The following is a 27,458-nucleotide window of genomic DNA, read 5'->3' as shown; positions in this document are numbered from 1 at the left end:
TCATAAAAATTGAAAGAAATAATCAGTGGGTCAGTTTTGATTTTTTGATCAAAAGATCAAATGAAACAAATTGAAAGAAGTTTTTGGCACAAAAAGAAAAGAAAAATCCCTCCTATTTTCCTATCTGTAAACAACTCCTGTTTTTGTTAGTCATACAGAAATCTCCAAACCATCACAGCTATTTGGAAGTCTAAATAGGGGTTGGATTAGGCTGTCAAATCCTCCTCCCCCCCCCCCCCCCCCCGAGTTTAAAAGGTTAATCTGGCATGGTGTGAAGGTTGATATTCATTATGTCAGAAAATGCAAAAATGGCCTCGTTGTAACTTGGGCCACACCGGGCAATAAGTTACTTGAAAAAAAAAAAAAAAATTTAGCAAGCACCATTGTTAAAGTGACTTGTGAGATGAAAGTTACTTATCTCCATTAGTTTTTATTTTGTACTTTTCAACTTTTAGCTTTTCTAATTATTTCTATGTGATGTATGCTCCACATATCAAAGGACGCCCCACATGATGGACGGTCCACATCAAAGGTGGGCACAGTATTATGGATTACCCACATCAAGGTGAGCCCACGTAATGGATTGTTGACCCCTAATGATGATGGCCCACATTCAAAGCAGCATGATGGACGATCCACATTGAAGGTGGGGCCCACATGATGGACGGTCCATATCAAAGGTGGGCTCCACATGAGGGGCGGTGGCTATTAAAAGTAGCCTCACATGATGGACAATAACATTGAAGGTAGCCCCACATGATTGATGACCAACATCAAGGTGGGCCGCACAATGGATGGTCTCATCAAAGGTTGGCCCTTAATGATGAATGACCCACATCCAAGGTGGGCCCTATACAATGGATGACCCACACGATGGACAGTCCACATAAAAGGTGGGCTCCACATGATGGATGGTGGATATTGGAGGTGGGCCCCACATCATGGATGATCCACATCAAAGGTGTCGATGATGGACGACCCACATTAAAGGTGGGGCCCACACTCAGAGGTAGGCTCTACATGATGGGCGGTGGATATTAAAGGTGGTCCCCACATGATGACCCATATCATGGTTGGCCTCACATGAGGACAATTCACATTAAAGGTCAGTCCTAATGATAAATGACCCAAATCTAAGGTAGGCCCCACATGATGGATAGGCCACATCAAAAGTAGGCCTTGCAAGGTGAATGGTCCACGTTGAGGGTAGGGCCCACATGATCGATGGTTCACATTGAAGATAGGGCCAAAGTGGGCTGAACATAATTAACAGCACATATCATAGGTTGGGCCCCCATGATGGATAGTGGATATTGAGAGAGTGCCGAACAAACTCAAGGGATAAAATACTTGTGTTTTGTTGGAAACCAAACATACATACTTTTATACTTTTTTGGCTTACCAAACATATCTACGAAATAAGTAGAAACCAAGATATGCTCTTTGAGGGATAAGTAGCTTCTATAAAGTAACTTACGATGGAAATGCCTTGTTCAATTAAACTGCCCAAATCGTTGGCCGATTGATCATATGTATTGGACATACTCCACCAGAGTATCAAATAGAAATCAAAACAAAACACTAGCAAACCCATCCTTCTCTTCCTTAGCTTATTTTGATTGTTGATATGATGGGCCTACTCTAGCTGTCCAAGTCCAATAAATGGTAGTCATTGCAGGTCATTCCAACCTTTTTCAACTAGGATTATTATAGGTCATGCAAATTCACAAGCATCAGATGATCCTAACCATCCAAGAGTAGCATGCAAAAGTTGGATCAGAGATGATGATAACCATTCGATCAATCAATGGGCTGTATTAAAAGTGTGGTCAAAATCATCTAACCAGGGGGCATTGATCCAATTAGCGTGCCTAGCTGAGAGGGTTCTATGTGCAAGCTCTCATGTGGGGCCCACCGGAACAACCAGATCTCATTTACAAATGCCAAATGGTCTCCATACTGGCATGATGTTTCTTTTGAAAGGCAACTATTTTATAGCAGGCGTGGGTGGCATTTTTTTTATTTTTTATTTTAAAGGCAAAACTGTTTTGTAGCAGGCATAGGCATGGAATCTACGCCATAGTAAAGAAAAACAAGAAGGCCAAAACAGAGAAAGACCTCCCATTGCTTACATGGATTTTGGAAACATGTACCATTTCTCTCCAACCATATTAACTATAGACCGTGTAGAAAGGTAGGCAGGCAATAATCAACTTGCACTTAACTATAGACCATGTAGAAAGGCAGGCAGGCAATAATCAACTTGCCCATGCATGATGGATAATCCATACCACTTATTGAACCCTTCATAATAAGAAGACATTAACCATTCATTTTCCGATCCATTGATCTAATGACAAGTATCATTAGATTAGAGTTACTTTTAAGAGTATGGACAATCAAAGATGGACCCCACTATTATTAATCATATTCTTTTAGTATAGTAAATTGGAAAATCCATTTTACAGTGGTTAATTGGATGGTTAGGATTATCAGATCAAAGTGACTTTTGGGAGACGGGCAATCAAAAGTGTGTCCCATGTTATGACGGACAAATCAACGGTCAAACTTCTACCATATACAAATGTGAACATACTCAAGACAATTAAGATCATTAGACAAAAAGCTATAAAAGGTGGAGGATCACCCATGGACGCTCCAGATCAATGATCATACCTTTTCTAGCAGTTGATTAATTATGGTCCTCAATCAAAGCTAATGGAAAGAGGCATGTGCAATCAAAGATAGCCCCACGTGATAATCTTGTTTAAATCAAAATACTAATCTTCTCTAATAAAAATGAACAATCCATTTTCCTAGCAATTGATTGACCGTTAAGAATAATCCAATGAAAATGCTTTTTGAAGAGGTACAATCAGAAGACCAGACACATGATGAATGATCTAGATCAACAATCAAATATTTTTCAATATGACGAGTAACCACCTAATTATTATTAATGTTCTCAGCTCTTATTTCAATTTGTATTTTAAAGCCACTGTCGATGGTGAGGCACTCGGCATGGATGGTTATAACTTGCTTCGTAGATGGTATGGTTTGAACAGTAAGGAAAATCCCTTGAAAGAAGATTAAAAGCTAGAAAAAAGAAATAGCAGAATCATCTCATCACATGCCCAACCATCCCCAATTTTAACCATAGAAAGAATAAATAAAACATGTTTACATGAAGAAGAGCAACCCACAAAAGGAGGTCACCTGTATAATAACCCTCCAAAAGCAAAAGCAAAAGCGACAAAGAAATAGAAGAGTGCATCAGCTCATCGCCCAAGGAACACATTAAAGATATATAAATACAGAATAATAGCCCCGAGAGCATCATATATCCTGCCATTTTCCTGACAGAAACCAATCATATACACTCTATACTTGAAACCCCTCTCTGTTGTAGTCAAAAAACAGATCAGGGGTTTCCCATACCAATAGGACTCTTGGGATCGAAGGCCGACCCGGAATGGGGAAATGCTTTCCCAAAGAAATCGACTCATACAACAGGACAAAAACTGCTCGGTGAGCCCAGCTCCCACAATGCAAGGCATACCACCAAAGCACAGGCACAGCCAAACACACATTTGAAGTGTGTAGGCTACGTATCATATCCCAGAGACGAGGGACGGTACTCCCTACATGACATTGCTTTCTCCTTTAGGCTATATGGGGGATTGGGACTCTTTCTCCAGGTTCAAACTCTTGGACTTTGGACCCTTTGCCCACCGACTTCTGTAAAGCCGAGCGAAGCCACCTTCATGGGCAACTGCAACCCATGTTGGCTTCTGTACCTGCTAGAGAAATGGACTGACACAGAAAGAAAAGGAAACAAAATTTCAAGCCTCACTGCTGCCATCATGAGGTGCCTGCTTTCTCAAGCTTCTCTTTCTCCATCTCCACCCTCCTTTGCTCCGCATGCTGAGCCACGCCGCTGGCAACCGCCTGATAGTGGAAATCCAGCTTCTGCATCAGGCTCTGGAACCGTGCCAGGTCGGTAACTTGGATAGCTGAAAACCAAATTGTATGTCATATTTATAGATGCATGCAGATTTCTCATGCATTAACACAAACGAAAGACTGCAACACATTTAGTGCTATTATTCCAACAAGGATGATGCATCTCACCTTTGACGGTGTCCACAAAGAAAACAAAGGGGTCCACCTCATCAATTGGTGACTGCAGATCTTCGTCATCACTATAGTCCTCATCTGAGTCATCGTCATCATCATTTGACTGGAAAGCCTTTGCCTGGATTCCAATACATCAACACAAACAAAGGAATAAGTTTCCCACTTTCTGATTGTGATAGAAGAAAACACCCTCTTCAATGTCAAAGGCAGCAGCAAAAATTAAAACGAGGAAACAATTAAAGTGGACAGAAAACCATATTTCTCAAATTTCAAGAATAGACAATAAATTTCAAGCCATGCAGTTTCAGGATTCAGTCTAAAGACATCAAACAAATTTATTTATTTATTTTACTTCTATCTTTTTGTACAATTACTTGAAATTACAGATACCCTTGATTTCACCAACATCCATCACCTAAGAATGATGATGACCTCTCCACTTCAAATTCAGAGTACTCTGAAAATAATAAATAAATAAATGAAGACAGCCAGCAGATGTATGAAGAGGATTATTTGGCCTTGTAACCATTTAATCCAGAACCTTTTAAAAAATCCCTGGCTGTCTGATAATTAGTGACCATTTTCAGAAATGCTAACCAAAATCAACAGAGAGGACACTTGATCACATGTTTGGAAACAATCAATGCCTATAAGGGAGATCTAAAGAATACTTTCATTGTGATGCAAATTTTATGCACCTGGGCAGCTAACTTTTGAAGCTTAAGACTGTCGGCTTCATCAGCATCTTCACCATCATCTCCCATTTCCTTGTCAGTTTCATACTCATCATCTTCCTCATCAGTTTGAAAACCATCCATATTATCATCATCGCCATCTTCCTCTTTTCCAGCTTCTGTCCACAAAATAAGCGGAATAAAAAGGTAAAACTAAAAAGAGTGATCATAAGGAAAGCATGATGCACATTGATTTTCAGTTATGAATTTGAGTTTATTAGTAGAAAGAAAAGGAAAGAGGAAAAAGAAAAGAAAAAGCATCCAATGAAATAAGCAGTACCTGCAACTTGATCCTTGTAAGCAACAAGCAGGTCAAGTGTTGCTCTAAATACACGTTCCAGTGCTTCTCCAGGTAACTGGTCCGCGGGAAGTGCAAGAAGTGAAGTCAATCCCAACAAGCAAACTTTCTTATCATGTTCCCTGAAATCACCATAGGACTATTGAAGCCACAGGAAAAGTTTTACAACACGAGGAGGAAAACAATCTGAGAAGCAGAAGTCACCTTCTAAAATTAGCATGCAAACCACTTTTTTTAACCTGTTGTAGCATCTGAAACCAGAGATTAAAAACTTCTGCAGCCACCCCAAGTTTTTGCAATATGCCAAGTGTCATTGTTGCATTGTAGTAAAGAGCATCAGCAATCTGCAATAAGTTTGAAAGACTTATAACTTAATGTGCCTTGTTCATCTACAATTTCAGCCAACACTAAATCGAATCGTCTTTAGTAAACAAAGATAAGCCAAAATATCCCAAGACATGCTAGAATATGTTGAAATTGAAACATATTGATATAAGGTACTTGAATTCAATCAAGACAATGCCACAACTGCAAAATCTCTGGTTCCCTAGAGTGAGATGCGTCTCACTGGAGAAACACCCATGATTTCTATAATAATAATAAATATAAAATGGTCATTGAACATAAGAAACTTGTCGGGCAAACATTTTGACATGGAACGGGACTTAGAAGGATTTTCCTTTTTAATAAAGTGATTTAACAAAAATAATAATCTTGTTCAACAAAACTACAAATTAATAGAATAGATCAAATGGTTTGAGTAAAAATCATAAAACTAACAATTAAAAGGCCAGATCCAATACAAAGCTTTTTTGTCCCATAAACACACACATGCGTGCACACACACACACAAAGATTAAAAAAGTAAAAAAGAAAAAAAGAAAAAAAAAAGAAGAAAGAATTGCCTTCCATCTCCTGGTTACTTGGGCGTAACATCAATTGAGAAAAGCCAAATCCAATATCAAGGTTCTAGCCTTCCAGGTAGAAATCTACCTGTGGGGAGCCCACCATTTTTAATGGCATTCAATCTGCCCATCATGTGCATCCAGATTTGCTTCTAAGCGCCCAAAAATCAGGCCAGTCCAAAATTTAGGCAGAGCACAACACAACGAACAGTTGGGATGAGGATACCCACCTTCAGGCCTAAAGTACAAAAGGACTGTGGGGCCCACCATGATGTTTTAATGACATCCAATTTGCATCCTGTGTGTTCCCTATTTTTCTTCTTAGCACCCAAAAATCAGGCCATTCCAAAATTGAGGTGGGGCACACTACAAGGAACAGTAGGGATGGAAATGTCCACCATTAAAAACCTTCTAGATTACATGTGGCACCCATTCTCTTTAGTATATTCCACTTAATTAATTCAGAAAATGCTGAATGGAAACCAAAAAAAAAAAAAAAACACGGCCATTCCAAAACTCAAGTGGAACACGACACGTGATTTGAGATGATACACAACTGGTGGCTTAAATGATCAATTATTGACATATAATGGAAGCTAATCAAGTTCCTTAATCAAGAATTCAATTTTAAGAAGTGTATGTTAGAACATGAGATTGCTACAATCTTCAAGATTATCCCAAATATACTTTTCACCTTCAACAAGACAATCAGATCGTTAATATTCATTATTGGTCCATTTGGACTGTTCACCTGAATTAATGATGGAATTAGGCTGTTAATCTTCAATACATGTCTAATCTTACTACTAATCTTAATATCAGCCTAATTGAAACCTTCATCTTGAACATCGGCCTAAGCTGTTCAACTTTTATGTCAGCCTAAGTAGACAGACTTTGATGAACATTGACACACTTATACACATTTAAGTGAATATCGTTTGAATTTGGTGCACTCAAATAACACTTCGACAAACTTTGTCAGACTTCATTGAACTTTGGTAGACTTTTCTGAACTTCCGTGGACTAGTCTGTTGAAGCCCCACTGACGTATGTCCAAGTGCTGGTTGAAAGTTCGCCAAAGTCCGTTGATGTCTGCCAAAATCCATTGAAGTTTACTAAGTCCACCGAAACCCGTTTTAAGAATGTCTAAGTTCTGGTTAAAAGTGCACCAAAGTCTACCAAACTAAATTCATTTAGCTTGGCTGATTTGAAGATGAACAATTAGGATAATACTAAATATAAATGGTTCCATTCGGTTGATATTAATGATGAATGATTAGATTCGGCACATCTTGAAGATCAACAATATGAATCCACTGATATTTAAGATGAAAGGTTTAATGAAGGCTAACAGTCGGATTAGGCACCAAGGAGAACAAGAGGGGTGCACAAGATGGACGTGCACTTTGTACGATGCATCTTGACCAAGACGAATCAAACCTTTCATCTTCAAATTAAAGACTTGGGTGGGCCACACTATAGAGAACATTGTAACACCATACCTAAAAACTCTAAATTCATGTGGCGTGGCTCACATGAGTCTCGGACTGACCTAATTTTCAAGGAATCCATTCATGTTGGTGTGGTGCAGCAGCTGAGTGCATTGGAAGGCATATATGCAGCAAGGTGGATCACACACACAATTTGGACAATTTTAATGGTGGAACTTCTAATGTAGGGGCATTTTCACACCGGGCTCAAGTGGGGTGGCCTGTATGAAGCGCAAGCACATTCAGTGTGGGCAGCCCGTGTGAGGCGGGTGGCTCGTGTGAGGCGTGATTCATGTGAAGTAGGGCCCACAAGGGGGTTTCGACCGAGGGCCTGACTTGGACTATGAGATAAAATGATTGATTCACAAAGCTCTATCAGTTCAAGCTTTTAGAGCAAGGGGTTAGTTGTCCTACATCAAAAGCGATAGAAAGGCGGGAGGTCTCGTGTTCGAGACTCCTCACCAGGGATGATTAATGAAGGGGCAATTTCACATAGGGCTCAAATGGGGAGGGCTGTGTGAAATGGCGGCCCATGTGAGGCGGATGGCTCGTGTGAAGCGAGACCCATGTGAGGCGGATGGCTCGTGTGAAGCGAGACCCATGTGAACAGAAGCCCATGAGGGGGGTTCGGCCGAGGGCCCGACCTGGGCTATGACATCAGCTTCCCATCTCAATTGTTCCCCCTAGTGTGGCCCACCCAAGTTTTGAATCAACTTGATTTTTGGGCCCCAATATGAACACAGGTTGGTGAACCTTATGTATTAGGTGGATCTGATCCGCATGAAGTTCAACGAACTTTGAAGCACTTCACAAAATTTCAATGTACTTTGAAGTACTTTGATGGGTTTTGATAGACTTTGATATACTTTGACGGACTTTTAGGCTTCGAAGTGCATCATGGTGCATTGAATTCTATTGAAGTCCATCAAAGTGTAGCTGAAAACTTCAAAGTTTGTCTAAGTGCTTATTTGTCCTTCAAAAGTCCATATAAGTCTATCTAATTGGAAGCAATTGTGAAGATGAATTACCTGATTTTAATGATATTGAAGTTGAACGGTTGGAACCGACCGGTATTTAAGAGAATCAGTAAGATTAGGTGGGTACCAAAGTTAGAAGTTTGGTTCTGCCCAGTGTTTTTATGTATCGACGATATTGGCTGATATATGCCATGATATATCTTGTATCCCACCTGTGCGATACAAACACACTACTCGGATATATCCCACATGTTCGATCTGGTGAGCATTTTCAAATTTTTATCATTTTTTTTTTTTTTGTAAATCATGTTAAATCAATGTCAAATTGTTACAAATCCATAATTTTTCATGTTTTACATGAATCATGGATTGAGAGCTTCGATTTCGAGATTTGGAAGAGATGGCCAAGTTGCGAAAAATTGAAAATAAAAATAAAAATTTTCTAATTTCTCGCAAATTGGTTGCAATCTGTCCAAACATAAAATCAAACACGCATGTAACCTGACCTAGTGATTCTTCTTTTGCTTTTGAATGTATTGCTTGTGTTTACACGTCTTCTGACATTTATAAACTATATGAATAGACTTATAATATACTTGCATCAATTCAATTAAACAATGTATAGATTAAGACCTCATACAAAGAAAACTTATCATGTGCACTTGTTTTTTGTAATGTTTTGATTTATAAGTGTGTATTGATGTCTTTTTTAACAATTAATGAAGTTTCAATGAAAAATTTGACCAATTTCTCAATGTTTTCCCATGTTTCCAACAATAGCGATACATTACGCGATACAACCAACATATCCCATGTGACAACTGATACATATTTGAATCCCAAAGGTGAGATACATAACCCGATACCGATATTTAGAACACCGGTTCTACCTATAGAAGATGATCGATCAAAAAGGGGCTCATAATAAAGATCAATGGTTTGATTAGGCTAATGTTGAAGATGAATGTACTGATTATGTTAATATTGAAGATGAATGTATCGCTTAGGTTGTGTGTGACAAATAACTAAATTAGATGACAATGAGAACATAAGTAGCCGCACATGATGGATGAAAACTCCAAAACATACACGCATCAGGCCACTCCAAAACTCGCATGGCCACATTCAGAAATAGGCTGTCAATCTTCATTTTAGGCCTATTTCAATTGCTCATCTTCGATATCGGAAGAACTAGACTATTTATCTTTAATATCAATTTAATTGTACCATTCTTCAACAATACCAGCCTAATTTAGCACTTATTAGAAGAACTAGATTGTTTATCTTTAATATCTGCATAATTGTACTGTTCTTCTACAATATCAGCCTAATCAAGACCTGATGAGGCCATTCATACTCACATAATTTGATGGACTTAAATGGACTTCAATGTTCTCCAACAAACTCTAACAAACTTCAGCACATGGACTCTGGTGCACTTCAAGCCACTTTGACACACTTTAACCTATTATGACACACTTCAACACAGTTCGGTGGACTTCGACAAACCTTGACGGACTTCGACACTTTAAAGTCCACCAAAGTATGTCGAAGTGCACCAAAGTCTATCAAAGTGTGTCTGAAGTACGTCAAAGTGTTGATAAAGTCTATAAAAAAGCAAATATTTGCTTTCACCTATGTTCAAGACGATCAATTGAAATAGACCCATAATGAAGGTTGATGGTAAACCATCAATCTAAACTGCCAAATAGTGGGTCTCACTATGGATGGATGATGTTTCAAAAGTCATACTTATCAAAAGACCAAATTTACCACTTAATGTTGACCGTCGACTACTTCTCCTTCCAACCATCCATTGGAAGGCCATTGTTTGGATGGCCAAGATCATCTAATATGTTTATCTTGAATAAATTTCCAATTATGGTGGATCCCACTAGATGGACAATCTTGATGGAAGGATGACCATCCATGCGTAATGTAGCAATAGAGCTCTACCACATTATGGTTATTTTGGCTTTTAAGGTACATCTCTTGCGGTGTAAGTAGATCGCCATTCCATATTCCGGTTCTTCTAGCTCTACCACATCATCTTCCTCTTGGGACGCAAATTTTTGTAGGGAGCCCATGTATAAAAAAAAATTAATAATAATAATATTTTTTTTATTTTTTAAAAAAAAAAAGCTTCTACATGGCCCCCGAGATCAAGGTATTCAATAATGGTAATAGCAGCCCTAACGGCCACTACCGTTACCGTTACAATACAAGACATAATGGCCATTACAGCCCCCGCATCAGCCATTATGGCGCTTTTTTTTTTGTTTTGAAAGAATAAAAGGCCTGCTACGGTCTCGTAACACACGTAAGTGTCCACAATAACCATTATGTAACCCCTTGTACACACCTTGACCGAGACGTGTACAAGATATCCACTCCATCCATCTTTGGGCTAGCTCATGTTAGGAGATGAGTAAAAAAACACAGCCCAATCCAAATATCAAGTCCGGCACACCTTTGGGAAAAGTGGGAATGGGATGCTGATGATTGAAAACTTCTTGGGGCCACAAGGCCTTGGATTTGGCTGATGTTTATGTTTTCCCTTGATCTTTACGGAATTAACCTTATAAACAGGTATGTATATATATATATATATAACCCTTATAAATGGGTTGGATGGGAAATAAACATCATGCTGGGCCTAGGAGGATTTTCAATGGTGGGCACCTTCATCCTTACTTTCCCCGTGGTGTGGCCTACTAGAGTTTTGAATTGACTTGATTTTTCTATCTTGTCCTAGCATGAACTCCCAAGAATGATAGATGCATTGGATGTCATGTACATCACCCTGGGCCCTACCAAGTCAAGACACAAACAAAACAAGCTCCTACCTCCTGTTGCCAAAAAAGGGAGAGACTGCAAGTGCATTATGGGTGATAAGCAAGCACTTAGAAGTTACCTACAAATTGCATATGTTGAATGCAAGTCGAATTAAATTGAACAAATAATGGGCCCTGGTTTAGATGTATCATTATAAAAATCTACACTTATTTAATCATCGGGCCATTAGATTGGTGGAAGTAGACTGTTCAAAATGGAACATATCTAATGATTATATTTCAACAAAGAAGTGTCCACAGATAAGAGGTTCTGATCACTCAAACAATCTGATTTTTGGGATGTGATTTAGCCATAGTGAGATCCAATGTTTAGTCGATTTACATTGAGTTAATGTATGACGTGTACAATTCTGAGTGCCTGCATATCAGGTGTCGTAGCAACTGGAGTATGAAACTAACTCCTAAAAATTTTTCCAATCGCTTTTGTAAGGAGCCGGGGCAAAAAAAAGTGTATGTGGGTCCCACCATAACATGGCTCTAGTATCCATTGTGTCCATCAGTAGTACCAACTTCCATTATGACTTGAGCCAAAAAATCACTCATATCGAAGACTAAAATGGGCAAAACCATTGGGAACAGTGGGGATGGGGATGCCCACTACTGAAACCTTCCTCAGGCCCACTGTAAGTTTATTTTCCATCAAACTCATTCATAATATGAATCCCACCAGGATGAAGAGAATCAAAATATCAGCCTCATCTAAAATTTCAGTGGGCCCCAACAACATTTCAATGGTAGGCATCCCATCCTCACGCATCTGGTGCGGCCCATATTAGTTTCTGATTGATCTAATCTTTGGGCTCAACACCTAAAATGATCTGTAGTAATGATGGACGGAGTGGATTTCATACACACATCACAGTGGGCCCCAAAGGTTTTTTAACCCCATCTAGTTAAAAACTCGTTGCTTGCTTTGGCTGTGGGCTACACGCAATTGCTGTGTGCAGGATACTCGCTTTCAACAACTTCAATGACAAAAATGCCCACGCCGAGCAGGTAAAACACAAATGATCAGATTAGATATGACTGTAGAGAGAAACTTCGTACTATGGCTTGTATATACACAGCTTTGTATTGGATCCAGCCTCCACAACTAATAGCATGTTATGAATGGGAGTATTTAAACATATTCATAAATGGCGTCATACCAATATTCTAATATCGGTATTCATATCTAGGTATCATAGCCTATGACTAAAGTTTCACGACTGAACTTAGAAACGAGAAACTACTAAATTTCTACCAAAACACATGCAAATGACTTTATGATATTTTGTTGAGAAATGCCTAAAATCTTCCTGCAAAAGCAGTAAACAAAAACGCACTAACCACCCAACATGACGAAACCCTATTACTCCCCATACAAAATTGCTCTAGTTGAGAAAACCAAAGGAACCATCAGACTAAATACCATCCCTCTAAATTCTAAAACATGATAAATAAATAAATAAAACCCTCATCAAAGAAGGACAACGAGTTCAATTAATGGTGAGGCTATTTTCAAATTTTGTTAAATGACGACCACTCTAAAAGCATAAGGTTAGAGGGAACCATAAACTAAAATGATGTCAAAGACAATAGATACTTCCGCAGGATTAGGATATCTAAAGTAAAAGATGCTTTGAGAAAGTTGAAAACAGGAAAGGCCCTCGGACTAGAGGGTATACCAACAAACGTTTAGAAGCGTATGGGAGATATTGGGTTATTTTGGTTGACAAAGTTGTTTGAAAAAATTGTAAGATCAATGAAAATGCTTGGATAGATGGAGGAAAAGTACCATTGTAACAATTTATAAGAACAATGGTGACTTGCAGAGCCACACTCTCTGTGGGATTAAACTTAATAGCCATATTGTGAAACTTTGGGAGAGAGTGATTGAGAAAAAAACAAAGGCATGAGAAGAATGTATCAAAAAATCAGTTTTCTTTCATGCTTGGGAGGTCTATGTAAGAAGCAACTTTCTTACTATTGATGAAGAAATATTGGGAGAGAAGGCAAGATCTCTAGTCTTTACTGGTGTTTTTGGTGGCATAAACTATGTAGTGTAGCATAGCTAAAACGCTACGTAGCGTACTCTCATAGCATGACTCCTAGGTAGCGTACACTATGTAGCGTACACTACCAGCAACTCTCTCTCTCTCTCTCTCTCTCTCTCTCTCTCTCTCTCTCTCTCTCTCAAGTATTCTTTAATATTTGTCTATGGGGTATGGGGTCTTCTGAAATGGCGGCGACTCACATACATTACATGTGGAAACACTTTGCATCAATCTAGACCATCCAAATTGTGGTCCATATCGTGCTAACTCTACGTACATAAGCTTACACCCATCGGACAATCTTAATCATTTGATTAGGGGCTTGAAATTTTACGGCTGAAGAAACTTAATACTTGGTATATGGTATCAAACTCGTTAAGTTTAAAAAATAAATACATTAATTAATTAATTAATTAAAACTAAAACTAAAGCCCTTTCGTAAAGGGTTTTGAAAACCCTATCGAGCCAGTATATGCTTCCGACACAAGAAAATTAGGGGGTTTTGGATTTCCCAAAATACAAATCCTTTTGAATTAAAAAAAAAAAAAAAATAGGGGTTCGATCGGCCCTATTAAAGGATACTACATGTAGAGTTCCAGTGGCATTGGACAACAAACAAATGAGAAGAGAGGATTTCCCCAATGTGACATCCGTGGGGCTGTGGGCCTTCGGATTTGATATTTTTGCTTAATTTCAAAGAAATTAAAGGTAGGTTTATTAGTATTAGCTTCATTTTGTGATATTGTTATGCTTTTTTCTTTTTTCCCATACTTGATTGCCTTTTTACTTTATTTTTTCCATTTTTATTCTATGTATGGGTGCCTTTTTTTCATTTTTTTTAAATATTTTTATTCCATCTCATGTGCTGTTTTCTTCATTTTTAAAACTTTTATTCCATCCTCAGTGCTGTTTTTTTTTTTTTTAAATTTTAAAAACTTTTATTCCATCTCAGGTGTTTTTTTTTTCATTTTTATTCCATCTCAGGTGCTTTTTTTTTTCCCATTTTTGATTTTTATTCCATCTGTACAGCCACTGTTTCACTGTTTTGTATCGAAATGGCCCACCTATAGCCTCATTTTGAATGAAGATGGCCCATTTAGAGACCCATTTTGCATGGAAAATTTGAAATGGCCTGTTTTAGTGTTGCATACACCACTGTTTTAGGACTATTTGGAATGGCCTATTACTCTATTAGTTGCTTAATGTTCACCTATTTTTCACGCTATATGCTACACATTATTTAAGACACTGGTCTTTACTGACTTAGAGAAAGCATGCGATAGCATCCCTAGGGAGTTAATTTTGTGGGTGTTGGGAAAGAGAGGAGTTTAAAGAGGATATATTGACATGATTATGGATATGTACAAGGAAGCAGTAATAAATGTGAGGACTACTAGGGAGTGAAGAGTTCCCAAATATTGTAGGGCTTGCACTAAGGGTTGGCATTGAGCCCATAGGTTTTTGCATTGGTTATCAACAAGCTTATGAGGCATTTGCAGGATCCCATGGTGTACATTGTTTGCAAATGACATCGGTTTGATTAACAAGACTAGGGCGTAAAAGCTAAACTAGATTTATTGATGTTTGCTTTAGAAGCTAAAGGATTTAAAATTAGTCAGACTAAAACAGAGTAAATGGAATGCAATTTTAGTAACAATAGGAATGAAAACAAAGAATTATATAAGATTGTCGACCAAGAAGTTTCCCAAAGTTATCACTTTTGATATCTTGGGTCAATAATTCATGGGAGTGGACGGGTTGAGAAGTTGCCCATAGAATGCAAGTTGAGTGGAAGAAATAGAGATGTGCCTCTGGAGCTTTCTGATTGTCATGTACCACTCAAACTGAAATGGAAATTCTATGGGATAGTTATAAGACGAACCATGCTTAATGGGACAAAATGTTGGGCAGTAAGTAACAACATGTTCGGAGGACGAGTGTAACTGAAAAGAGTAAGTTGAAATGGATGAGTGGCAAAACGAGGACGGATAAAACTAGAAATAAATGCATTCAAGGGAACTTAGAAGTTGCACCAATTCGCAATAAGAAGAGGGAAAGTAAGCAACAAAGACCAAGAACCGTGCCAGTTAGAAGGAGTGAGTTGGTACAAGTTGAAGGCTCTAAAAGGGCAATGGGAAGGCCCAAAAGGATGTAGGTGAAAGTAGTAAGAAAAGACTTGACGAAGGTCCAACTGAAGGTGTGGCCCTTAATAGAGTGGAATTACGGAACAACATTTGTGTAGCTGAGCCTCATTATTTGGGATGAGGCTTAGATGATGATGTTGTCAATAATGATTGAAAAAACCCTAATAAGAAAATAAAAAAGTCTTCATGAAATCTTTAATTTTCTTCGATCAAGCATTTCCAATTTCCCGGGGCCCACAGAATCCTAAATCCATACTTTGACCTTTTGTCTTTGATCTAGGCTTTGAGGGAAGTTTGTAATTTAATCTGCTTATGCTATATATGTGGTGATATTCAACTTATGGGCGAGCATGGACATACTTATAAGGTGATATAGCTGAGCATTGTACAATTTGACGGGAGAGAGAGAGAGAGAGAGAGAGAGAGAGAGAGAGAGAGCTACTTCAGATACAAAAAAGAAACTAACAATTGATTGTTTTAAGCTAAAAGGTAAAGGAAAAGGGAACTCACCACTTGTATAAGGAGGCATTTCAAGTATGGTTTCTCTGTTTGACGCAACCTCTCAAGTGTGATCCTGAGATACGGCTCAACCCAGTGATCCACTTGACCTTTGCAATTTTGGAACACCACTTCAATAAGCTTGGGAGCAGGCTTAATCTCATGATCCTCCATATTTTTATCTGCCATGAACTATACATTAAAAGTCAGTCAGCACATATTTCATCCTTCCAAGTGACAGTGTGTATTAGAAAGTTAGAAACAAAGACAAGCTACAAAAATTTGGTCCTACAGCTTTCCTAGCACTTCATTAAAGCTAGGATCAATAACAACAACAGTTTTAAAAATAATCCAAAATTTTCAAATACTCACATATGAAAGCATATTCCAAAGACTTTGTTGGTAATCCGGATCCTTGCATGTGAGGAAATGTGCAGTACTCCTGGATATGTAGTTGTCCAAAGGGATCAAAATATCTACACAAAAAGTGGTAACGTGAAACCCATAAGCACAGTGGAGTAACAGTACGAAAACTCATTTGGGATTTGTTACCGTGATAGATTGCAACCAGTGCTTTATTCAGCATCTATTCATCCAACGCATAAACAACAACACAATCATAGAGGAATAAAATAAAAGCATTACATGTAGACTATAGATATTTCCCACATTCCAAAGAAGGAACCACAATAACACATGCATGCCATCATTTATATAAAAATGCTTAAGCAGAGTTAATAGCCTGCATCAATATCATTCAAAGTGTAAAACACATTTTTATAAACAAAGTACAAAGCCCTTTAACGTCTCCTGGTTGCTCAACGGGACTTCTGTCGGGATCTTCAATAGTTGGTAGGGTGGACCATTCAAACCAAAGGAAGTATCACTTTGAAGATACATTCTTTGGCATTCTCTCAGGCCCCCCGAAGATGAAGGAAAAAAAAATCTCAATAATATAGCTACTTCCTTAGAGGCTCTCATTGCAAGGATTAGGCTTTAGCAGGACAGAGGATGTCTGGTAAACAGTTTTTTGGTAAATCTGCAGGAGAGGTCCTTAGGATTGGTGTATAAACAAATTTTTATTTATTTTTTATTTTAAAATAGAAGAAATTTTTATTATGCACAGGAAAGAACCTTTACATCCTAAAAGGCAGCCAGAAAGCACAAAAACATGCCACAGGCCGCCAAACAAACTCTATGCATCAAAGAAAAGAAAAGGAAGCCGTGGCCAAGTCAACACTGTCTAATGCTCCCGAGGCCAACTCTATCTAGCAACAGATTCCCACAGATCGCTCCTGGGAGTTCCAAAGGGAAGGAGAAGATTCTCTGAACTTGCGAATCGCTGGCCAAACGAGCCAAACCATCTGCTACTGCATTCACTTCCCTCGGAACAAAAACAATGATTGGCGTATGAACATCATCCTTGAAAGGGAGCGAAAAATACAGGATAGTCTGGGGTGGTGACCATGGTGTGCACCATCAGGTGTGATGGTTGGAACTGGGGTTTGGTAACCACAGCCAAGAATCCTTTTTTTTTTCTAATTTATTCTAGGAAGTGCTCCATTAAGAAGCTGTTTGGTAAGCACAAGCTAGATTATTTCTCTTGAGAAATAGGCAGGACCTATTTCCCTCCACACCTGTCTCTTGGGAAGAAATATTTCGCCACAAAGAAGCTGTTTGGTAAACAATTTCAATTATTTCTCCTCCCTCCCTACGAAATAGGTAGGACCTATTGTACTTCATCTCCCACCCTCCCTAAGAACAGGTAGGACCTATTTCACTTCTTCTCCTGGTGAGTGTGTGTGCGCACGTGCGCACACTGAACAATTGTATGGCTCGCATGATGGGTAGTACAAGTCCATGTGGCCGCACCTATGATCATGATCATAGGTGGGCCCACAAGATGGTTAGCCTAGTCTATGAATAAAACCTTTGTCCATCTGTTTTGTTGGCCACTGATAAGATGGTTCTTGAGAGAGATGGGACTAAGAGGTGGGGGCCTATGTGGTAAATGGTCCAGAACCATGATTAGATATTTGTCATAAACGACCTAGCCCGTCCATTTTGATTGGCCATGGATTGGCTGGCTAGGATAATTAGCTCAAACTGAGTCGTGCAAGGAGTGGGGGAAGCAGAGGTGGGACCTGCAAGAGGGATGATCAAGATCAATGAATTAGATGTTCGTTGTCATAAATGATACAATCCATCCACTTTGTTGGCCTTTGATCAAATGACTACAGATCACAATATCAAAGTGATTATTGAGAAAAACGAGATCAAAGGTGGAGTCCACAAGTTCAATGGCTTAGATCCATGATCAGATGGCCTTTCATCATAAATGATTTGGATTCTCCTTTTTGTTGGGCATTGATCAGATGGCTAAGAACAAAATGATTCATACGGGTACCGAGGAATATCAGTGGACCCACAAGATGTAAGGTCCAGATCCATGTTTAGACAATTTTTCATAAATGATCTAGACCATTCATTTTGTTAGCCATTGATGAGACAGCGAGGACCATCAGATTAGAGTAATTTTGGAAAGGAAAAGGTAGAAAGGTGAAGCCCATAACATTAACGGTCACACCCACAATCAAACAGTATTTATCAAGGGATGATCTGCATCGTGCATTATGTCGGCCACATATCAGATGGCTAGGATCATCGGATCGAGGTGGGAATGATTCTGTGCTTATCAGCCCAATAAATCAATGGATGAATAGTGGTTTGGGAGGGGGATTTGGTAAGTGTGGCATGATTAAAACATACAACACTATGGCACCACAAAATTTGAACACCTTCGAGGTTTCTTGATCATTTTTTAAGTTCTAGAGGTAGCCAACGGCCCTCATGCTTTCAACTTTTAAGGTGTGAGGGGAAAAATAGTCGCTTGTGCTGACAGGAAACAAAAGTTTCGCGGAAGAGTAAAGAGCGTCACTTAAAGGTACAAGAAGAAAATGCAGCAATTATTTGGCTACAATGGTAATAAAAATACGGCAAAGTAAACTTCAAATGTTATTAAAAAAAAATTTTAAAAATAAATAAATAAATAAAACAATCTGTTTTGCATACAGACTTACTTTCAAAAAAATCACCTGCCCAATCTGTCAATGCGTCCATCATCAAAGGCCAAAGACTCCACATTTCCATAGAAATTATCGGGGAGAAAAATGTCATATATGACACAATTTCCAAAACTTCCTCAATAATCTCTGCATATGATAAACAGTGACAAAATTCAAACTATGGTGTAATGATCTTAGAAAGAAGAAAGGTAACCCATTAATATCTTAAGATTCAAATGAAGCATGTGACAAAGATTAGATCAACCAATGTTTACAGTAAGAGAGGTAATAAGTGAAACAAATAATGCATGAGCTTAAATTCATTGGAACTGAATTTACAAGTATTCTAGAGGAAAACAAAAGCTCAAACCATGCAGGAATGATTTTGTGATGAATAAAAGTAACCCATGAATATCCAAAGATGCAAATGAAGCATGTGCCAAAGATTAGATTAACCAATGTTTACAGTAAGATAGGTAATAACTAATAAGCTATAATAACACGACTTATAGCATCATCCAGAAATGAAAAACAAAAACAAATTGCAAAACAGTATCAATTGGTAGTGATTTAAATAGCATCCAGCATATAGCATAGTTTTCACCCCTCTATGGTGTTTAGCTTAAGCCACACCACATTTAGGGTAGGAAACTTCGATTTTTAGTTAAAATAATAGGAAACAATATGATAAATAGTTGAAAAAGGGTGATGAGACTATGTGGAGCCCACTGTGTGCAATTGGGAAATGGGATGCAACAATATTAGGTCCATCCAATAACCAGGTGGGCCACATGGCACACAACAGAGAAAATAATGGACAGTCACCTGTCGTTATAGCATGGTGGCCCACAAGATGGTTGGATCAACCCTGCTCGACTAGACAAGTTGGATACCAGGCCACAAAATAGAAAACAAAGTTCTAACTTTCCATTCTCATTCTATTATCAGCAGAGGAATGAAATGAGTGTCCAGGTTCACTATCGGGGAAAAAAAAAAGGCTGAACCAATCACCACATGGGCCATACCATGGAAAACCATGCACAACTACTTAAAAAAACATCACTATAGTGTGGTGGCCCACATGGACTGAATGGGTTGAATGCCATGCCATAGACAACACAGTAGGCTTCACAAAACAAAAGAGTTGTAGAACAAGCTTATCTGCAACATAGCATGGGAATTAGGAACCAGCCTCCTAAAGGGAAAAAAAAAAAAAGAAGCAAAAAGGAAAAAGAAAAAAGCCATAAAATATTACAACTTACATCCAAAAAAATGAAATAAAACACTTTAACAGATATTAAGGGGACAAACCTACCTCTTTTGAGCTTTAAATCAATGAAATAAAAAAGAAAAAATTGAGCACCACAGCTGTATGGATTAAAGGGGGTGAAATCAATCTTCTCAGTTGTTTGGACTCCAATTCTCTTGAAAACTTAGCCAAGTGACCTTCTTATAGGACCGATCAATAGGCTATATTTTTGTTTTTGATGGTAATGTGTATTGAGAGAATCAAAAAGAAGAAATTTGGGGTCAACGGTGAGATGTGGTTGAATGCACTGCTTCTCTTTCAAAAGCCTTCAGTTATAAATGGGCAAGCCTCCTGCGTTAGTTTTACACCAATTAAAAATGGGTAGAACTCTTCAGCCCTACACTTGGCATACCTGTACATATGGTCATAATTGCATAATAGGTGTGTGATTATAAGGATATGCTCCGTCCACAGAGGGACCACAGTTTGGATGGTTGGGATAGTTGTACTTTAGTGCCATGTGGGAGGAAGATGAGTGACCACCATTTTATAATTTTTGTTGAACTAACATGATCTGGAGGGGAGCCATGAAAAATACCACAAATCTACATCCAAAAATTGAAATAAAACATATTATCTTTGTTTGGGCTCCAATTCTCTTGAAAATTTAGCCAAGTGATCTTATAGGACCGATTGCCAGGCCGAATTTTGCCTTTGATGGAAGTGTGGTTGAAAGAATTAAAAAAGAAGAAATTTGGGATTGGCGGTGAACTGTGGTTGAAGGGAAGCATTAGGGCTTCTCTTTCAAAAGCCTTCCTTTATAAAGGGCAAGCCTCGTGTTAGTTTAACACCAATTAAAAATGGGTATAACTCTTCAGCCCTACACTTGGCATACCTGCACTGCTGTACATATGATTACACAATTGCTTGATAGGTGTGATTATAAGGATATGCTCCATACACAGAGGGACCCCAGTTTGGATGGTCAGGATAGCTGTACTTTAGTGCCATGTGTGAGAAAGATGAGTGTCATTGAGCGACCACCATTTTATAATTCATGTTGAACTAACACACAAGTTTGGAGCCAAAACTTTAAGGTTTGAAGGCTTTAAAGCTGAACTCCAGTGTAGTGTGCGCTACCTATGCAAGAGGTACATGGAGTTTACCATTAACTACTGTTGCATTACACTATTGGGGTGAAGCATACTCTACATGCACAAGAGCTATTTGAAACAATGTTAATTAGTTAAGAAAATCTAGAGAACTAAAGGCCTGTATAGAATTGGAAAATAATGTAATTTCTCCAACAGGATTGACTTAAGTTAAGAATAAAGGCATGGTTATGGCCCAACTGCTAATCCAATTGGCATGTGTTACATGTGATAGGGTTAGTTGTGGCTAGGAATCATATGAAAAACAAACAGCCTCTGGGCGGTTTCTACGATAGCTCATGCAGACCCATGGAAGATCTAAAATAGAACCTTTTTAAGGTACACCAAATCGAGCCCTAAAATGTAAATAATTGAATATTAAAAAAAGTTCATAAGAAAACAATAAATACCAATAATGGTTCGGCACTTTGTACTAGTCCTTCGTACTTTCATTGTCAAGCCCGTATACAGGAACACATACAATTAAAAACTGGAACTAAAAACAAAACTGTACATAGTAGGCAAACAAATTTACAAGGACTAAGAAGTCTCTCATATAATCCAATGATTTAAATGGGGTACAACAGGCCTGTAAAAATAAAAGTACTAATAAATTACAGACAGAATTTATGTAGAAACAGAGTGGTAGGAAAATAAAATCACACATTACATGAAGTATCAAGTTACTTCATGTGTAATGTACATACACAGTACATAAGCTGACGCTTACAGCTAAGAATTACAATAACTGTTTATCTCTGTCACTGATCAAAATAAAGTTTACATATCGGTAGGTTTAGAAATAGATATGATACACAAAACAGCCAGGAAAGTAAAAGCACATATTAGTTCTCATTACGAAAATAAATATATTGAAAAGCATATATTGGATTTAATGCTATTATGGGCAATAGATACCTTGTCCATCTGTAGTCAACATCTTACGCATTATGGGTAAGAGTGTAGGCTCTATTTGGATGAAAAGATGGGGAAGCCTGCTCACAGATTCAAGAATTGTGCTTATGGCACGCAAACAACCAACAGCAGCTAGAGCACCTGAATCATCAGCCTCATCGTCGGCTTCAGAAGTATTCATGCACTTCCAAAATGCAGCTGCCTAAAAGTGAAAAAGAACATATTCATTGAGAAAAGATTTCAAGAAAATAAATATGAGTACTAGAGAAGATAAAAACCAAGATTTATGATAGCCAGTATCGTACCAGATTCTGGCATAGTCCAAGAGCATAAGGTGCCATCTCTACGCCAAACTTGTCCACAATAGTCTCAAGGGTGAACACAAGATCCTCATTCTCAACCTCATTCATAAGTTTAAAGAATTCTGCAGATTGGCCATTCAAATGTCTAAACCAATTGGAACTAAAGAACACAATATATTTATATTTATATTAGTACTCATACCACATACCATCAAGCAATTGAGGAAGAATAGGACGGATTTCATTCAAATCTGCAGCAAAGAATATAGTTCATTTCATGTTAGATGTTCACAGAAAAGATATTGAGTCTATTGACATGGTGTATAGTATACAAGAAAACAAACCTTTACAAGCCTCAACAAATGAACGCAATGCAAAGACCGAATCAACACGTACTGGAAGCTCTGGATCACGCAACCCAGACACAACACTATGCAACGCTTTGCGGAAATTGTTCTGATCAGCAAAGTTGATATGGGCATACTGGCCTGCCACCCATGCTGCCTAATATTGCCATACATTACATGAATAATCTGATGAAAGAATAAACTCACAGAATGCGAAAAAAGTGAAACATCTGACAGAATGGCAGGAATGTGTGTGTGTGTGTGTGTGATAATTATGCAAATTGATTTAGACATCTAAGTAGAGAAAAAAGAAAATAATAGCACCAGTATTCCAATAGAAAGAAATACACTAGATTGGGGACAAGAGAAGGTAAGAAAGATGTCTTCTAACTAGCAAAAATGAGAGATAGGAAGAGTAGATGCACGAAGAGCGAAAACCGAAGGGTACTAGTAGAAGGCAATGTGATCAATGAAAGGTGGAAAAGCTATTTTCAAAACTTGTTAAATGACCACTGCTATGTGAACATGGGGATAGAAGGAACCATAAAATCAAATGACACTAAACACCATAGATACTTCTGTAAGATGAAAATAGGAAAGGCCCTTGGACCAAATGGTATACCAATAAAGGATTTGAAGGGTATTGTAGATACCAGGTTACTTTGGTTGACAAAGTTACTCAACAAGATTGTAAGATCGAAGAAAATTTCGAGATGAATGGAGGAGAAGTAATGCAGTGCCTATTTATAAGAACAAAGGAGACAGAGCTGTACCAACTATCATGGGATTAAACTTATGAGCCATACGATGAAACTTTAGAAGAGAGTGATTAAGCAAAGACTAAGGCATGAGACAAATGCACCAGAAAATCAGTTTGTTTCATGCCTGGTAGGTCTACCAATGATACTATCTTCCTACTAAGGAAATTGATGGAGAAACATAGAGAGAGGAGGGATCTCCACAAGGTCATTGTTGACTTAGAGAAAGCATATGATAGGGTCTCTAGAGTGTTAATTTGGTGGTTAGAAAAAAAAAAAAGTCTCAAGAGGATATGGACATAATTAAGGATATGTATGAGGGATCGGTAACAAATGTGAGGACTACTAGTGGAGAGAGAAATGAGTTCTCAATTATTGCAGGCTTACACCAGGGGTTGACATTGAGCCTGTACTTTTCCCATTGGTTATGACAAGTAAATAAGGGATCTGCAGGAAGAGATCCCATGGTGTATGTTGTTTGCAAATGACATAATTTTGATTGACTTGAGGGAGGGTGTAAACACAAAGCTAGATTTATGGAGGGATGCTTAAAAATCCAATGGATTTAAAATTATTCGGACTAAAACATGCATATGCAGTGAAAGAAGCTTCCCAAAATGACCACTTTTGATTCCTTGGATCAATATTTCATGATAGTGGAAAGATTGACAAGAATGTTGCCCGTAGAATACAAGCTGGGTGGAAGAAATGGAGATGTGTCTTACAGTTTTATGTGATCACTATGTACCACTCTAACTTTAAGGAAAATTCCATGGGATAGCTATAGGACCAGCCATGCTTTATGGGACAAATGTTGGTCAGTTGTTCATAGGATTAGTGTAGCTGAAATGAGGATAGTGAGATGGATGGGTGGCAAGACAAGGATAGAATTAGAAATGAAAGCATTCGAAGGAACTTAGGAGTAGTACCAATAGGTACTAACATGAGAGAAAGTAGACTTCGATGGTTTTGTCATGTGCAACAGGGACCAAGAACTGTCTGTTAGAACTTAGATGGATGGAGTTGGTACAAGATGAAGGCTCTAAAAGGGCAAGGGGAAGGCCAAAAGTACATAGATGGAGATGGTAAGAAAAGACTTGATGACCTATGGTCTAACATGTCTAGGCCATGGTAGAATGGAATGGCAAAACACGATTCATGTAGCAAACCCCAATAAATTGGGATAAGGCTCAGATGATGATGACAACCCAAATAACATGATAAGATTGAGTTCATCTTGCATCTTGCATCTATCTTGATTAGAATCTAGTGTTCACCATCCATTGGGCCTCACATGCTAGGATGGCCCAATGAATTCAAACATCCATATTCTAGCTATTACCATATAAGTAACATTATTCCACAATCACATTAATGATTCTAACATTTAATATTTAGATTTAAATATAGTTCACTGAAAATTTTCTTTTCATTGTTAAAAATTCAATTAAACATAATGATGGTCGCAATCATCTATTCATTGTTAGTTTCTTATGGTGGCTTGTATACCATATGGTCAACAAAATTGACAGTTTCAATTGTTGGACCACTCAACTTCTAAGCCCCAATAGGATAGAAATGAATGAATTCAATGGGACTCGGGAGCAGCATCAATAGGTAATAAGAAGAGAGGAAGTAAACTTAGATGGTTTGGTCATGTGCAATGGACAACAAGAACTGCACTGGTTAGGAGTGGGTTGGTGCAAGTTGAAGTCTCTAAAAGGACGAGGGGGCCAAAGGAAATGGAGGTAGTAACAAATGACTTGCTGACCTATGGTTTAACTAAAGGTCTGCCCTTGATGGAGCGGAACGGCAGGACAGGATTCATGTAGCCAGGCCCAACTAATTGGGATAAGGTGTAGATGATGATGTGGATTAACCTTATAGAAGATAAAAGACAAGGGCAATTGATTTCCAGGTATAAGAGAAGACATCCCTTGAAAGGCATCCCATCAAAAGGGAGTACAGGTGCTTTTGTTCTCCGTCTGTCATGGCAGGTCCCCTCGAAGTCTTCATATATCTTTTTCTCTAGCATCACGGGTGTGCTGCCAAAGATACTACTCCCTGTTTTTAAGGATCCTAACACCACTATTTCATGCAGGCTCAAGGCCCACCGCGGGGCCTAACAAGCGTTGAATTATGGACTGTTTTCTGTTGGTATGGGGACTACATTTCTGGGTTTACAATTGCTATTTTTAGAATAATATAGTTCCCGATTTTGTTGATTCTCTTGTGATTCGAGAATGATTTACTAGATCTACACATTTTTAGGCAATTACAATTTGGCTAAATCCTTCTTGATACAATCCTACTTAGATTAGATCAACCCAATCTGAGTTAAGAAATCTTGGTTAAAGATTTAATATGATTCCAAGATGCATCCTTATGGTCAGTAGAAGGGATTGTCAAGGAGGTAGAGGACTCCACCTGTTCTGGAGTTTTGGAAGTTTTAAGTACTTGAAACAGGTGGGAAATTTCAATTCAGTTGTTTAGACCTCTTAATTCAAATTGACTAGTGTGTTTAATTCCTGCATTTTAGTGATTTGACTTTAGTGTATCGAATTATTTTAATTTAACACCCAGATTGCATCAATATGTACCTGCAAATCTCCTAAAATTCCACTGTCTGTATTTTATAAATGATCATGCCAAACTAAATACGATATTCATCTAAAAGAGCATTGGATTCAATAAATAGATAAATAATAAATAAATAAAAGATTTCAGGACTCCTGAAAGATTGTAGAGGAAGGGAGATTCTATATCAAGGTCCAATTGGGTGCAATTGGAACATAAGAAATGGCCTCTTTAGCCCGTAGATAACACACATAGAGAGAAATGCCAAGTTTTCTAACCATGTAAAACTGACCACTATAGATGAAGCTGTTGGAGACAGAATTTAACAGAAAGGGATCCGATGCGGGGGTAGGGAAGTCTCTATTTCAATGAACCTTTAATGAAAATCCCCCAACTATTAGATTGATTTGAAAGCAACTAATTGATCTAAAATCAGTCTAATTGATTCATCATAAGATGGCAACAAGCCTAATAATGGTAAAAGCATATCTAGGAAATAATCATCAAAATCTCCAATCACATCTTTAAATCAGCTCCAATATCTTCAATCACATCCCCTCATATCTTCAAAAATAGTAAATTGTAATTCTTGATATTTAAACCCTAAATTTATCAATAAAGAGTCCAAAATCAGCATATGTTGGGCCCTATGGTGGGCCGAGGGTCTACATCATTGTCGGGCCCTACAGTGGGCCATGGGCCTACATCAGATAGAGGCACTAAACAACACACTGTACTAGTTAACGGTATAAAGCAAACAAGAGGGATAGAAATGAGAAGAACCTTTGCTCTAAGATGACCAACAGGACTGCTAAACTCGGGAAAAACATGTTGTACCAACATGCGCTCAAGCTCAGACTTATATGGTTCAGTTTGCTTCAATTTATCACACAATGCTCCAATGGCGAGAAGTGCACCATCTTTCTCTCGATATAGTTTACGTTCTACAGATGCTTCTTCATCATACCTGCAGACATGGTTAATGTTTCAGGGGAAAAAAAAAGGTGACACTTTTACAGC

General features: G+C 38.2%; 1 protein-coding gene across 4 annotated transcripts in view; it reads right to left on the bottom strand.

The window, feature by feature from the left end:
• Positions 1–3,123: 3,123 nt before the first annotated feature.
• LOC131239744 (importin beta-like SAD2) overlaps positions 3,124–27,458 on the bottom strand; it is a 42,440-nt gene continuing 18,105 nt past the window's right edge. Inside the window, exons 10-22 of one of the 4 annotated variants that reach the window (XM_058237590.1) lie at positions 27,222–27,405; positions 23,101–23,260; positions 22,966–23,007; positions 22,760–22,878; positions 22,458–22,656; positions 19,155–19,286; positions 16,447–16,550; positions 16,087–16,266; positions 5,374–5,513; positions 5,152–5,291; positions 4,836–4,990; positions 4,132–4,255; positions 3,124–4,013 (exon numbers count right to left, since the gene is read on the bottom strand). In XM_058237590.1, the coding sequence (XP_058093573.1) occupies positions 3,862–4,013; positions 4,132–4,255; positions 4,836–4,990; positions 5,152–5,291; positions 5,374–5,513; positions 16,087–16,266; positions 16,447–16,550; positions 19,155–19,286; positions 22,458–22,656; positions 22,760–22,878; positions 22,966–23,007; positions 23,101–23,260; positions 27,222–27,405 (1,831 nt within the window). In that variant the 3' untranslated portion in view covers positions 3,124–3,861. The remainder of the gene's footprint in view (positions 4,014–4,131; positions 4,256–4,835; positions 4,991–5,151; positions 5,292–5,373; positions 5,514–16,086; positions 16,267–16,446; positions 16,551–19,154; positions 19,287–22,457; positions 22,657–22,759; positions 22,879–22,965; positions 23,008–23,100; positions 23,261–27,221; positions 27,406–27,458) is intronic. The other 3 variants (XM_058237592.1, XM_058237593.1, XM_058237594.1) reach the window with 3 other exon arrangements.

The sequence above is a fragment of the Magnolia sinica genome, chromosome 3 (genome assembly GCF_029962835.1).
Source record: "Magnolia sinica isolate HGM2019 chromosome 3, MsV1, whole genome shotgun sequence".
In the NCBI taxonomy this organism is placed as follows: domain Eukaryota; kingdom Viridiplantae; phylum Streptophyta; class Magnoliopsida; order Magnoliales; family Magnoliaceae; genus Magnolia; species Magnolia sinica.
This window is presented reverse-complemented; position numbering and strand designations above follow the sequence as displayed.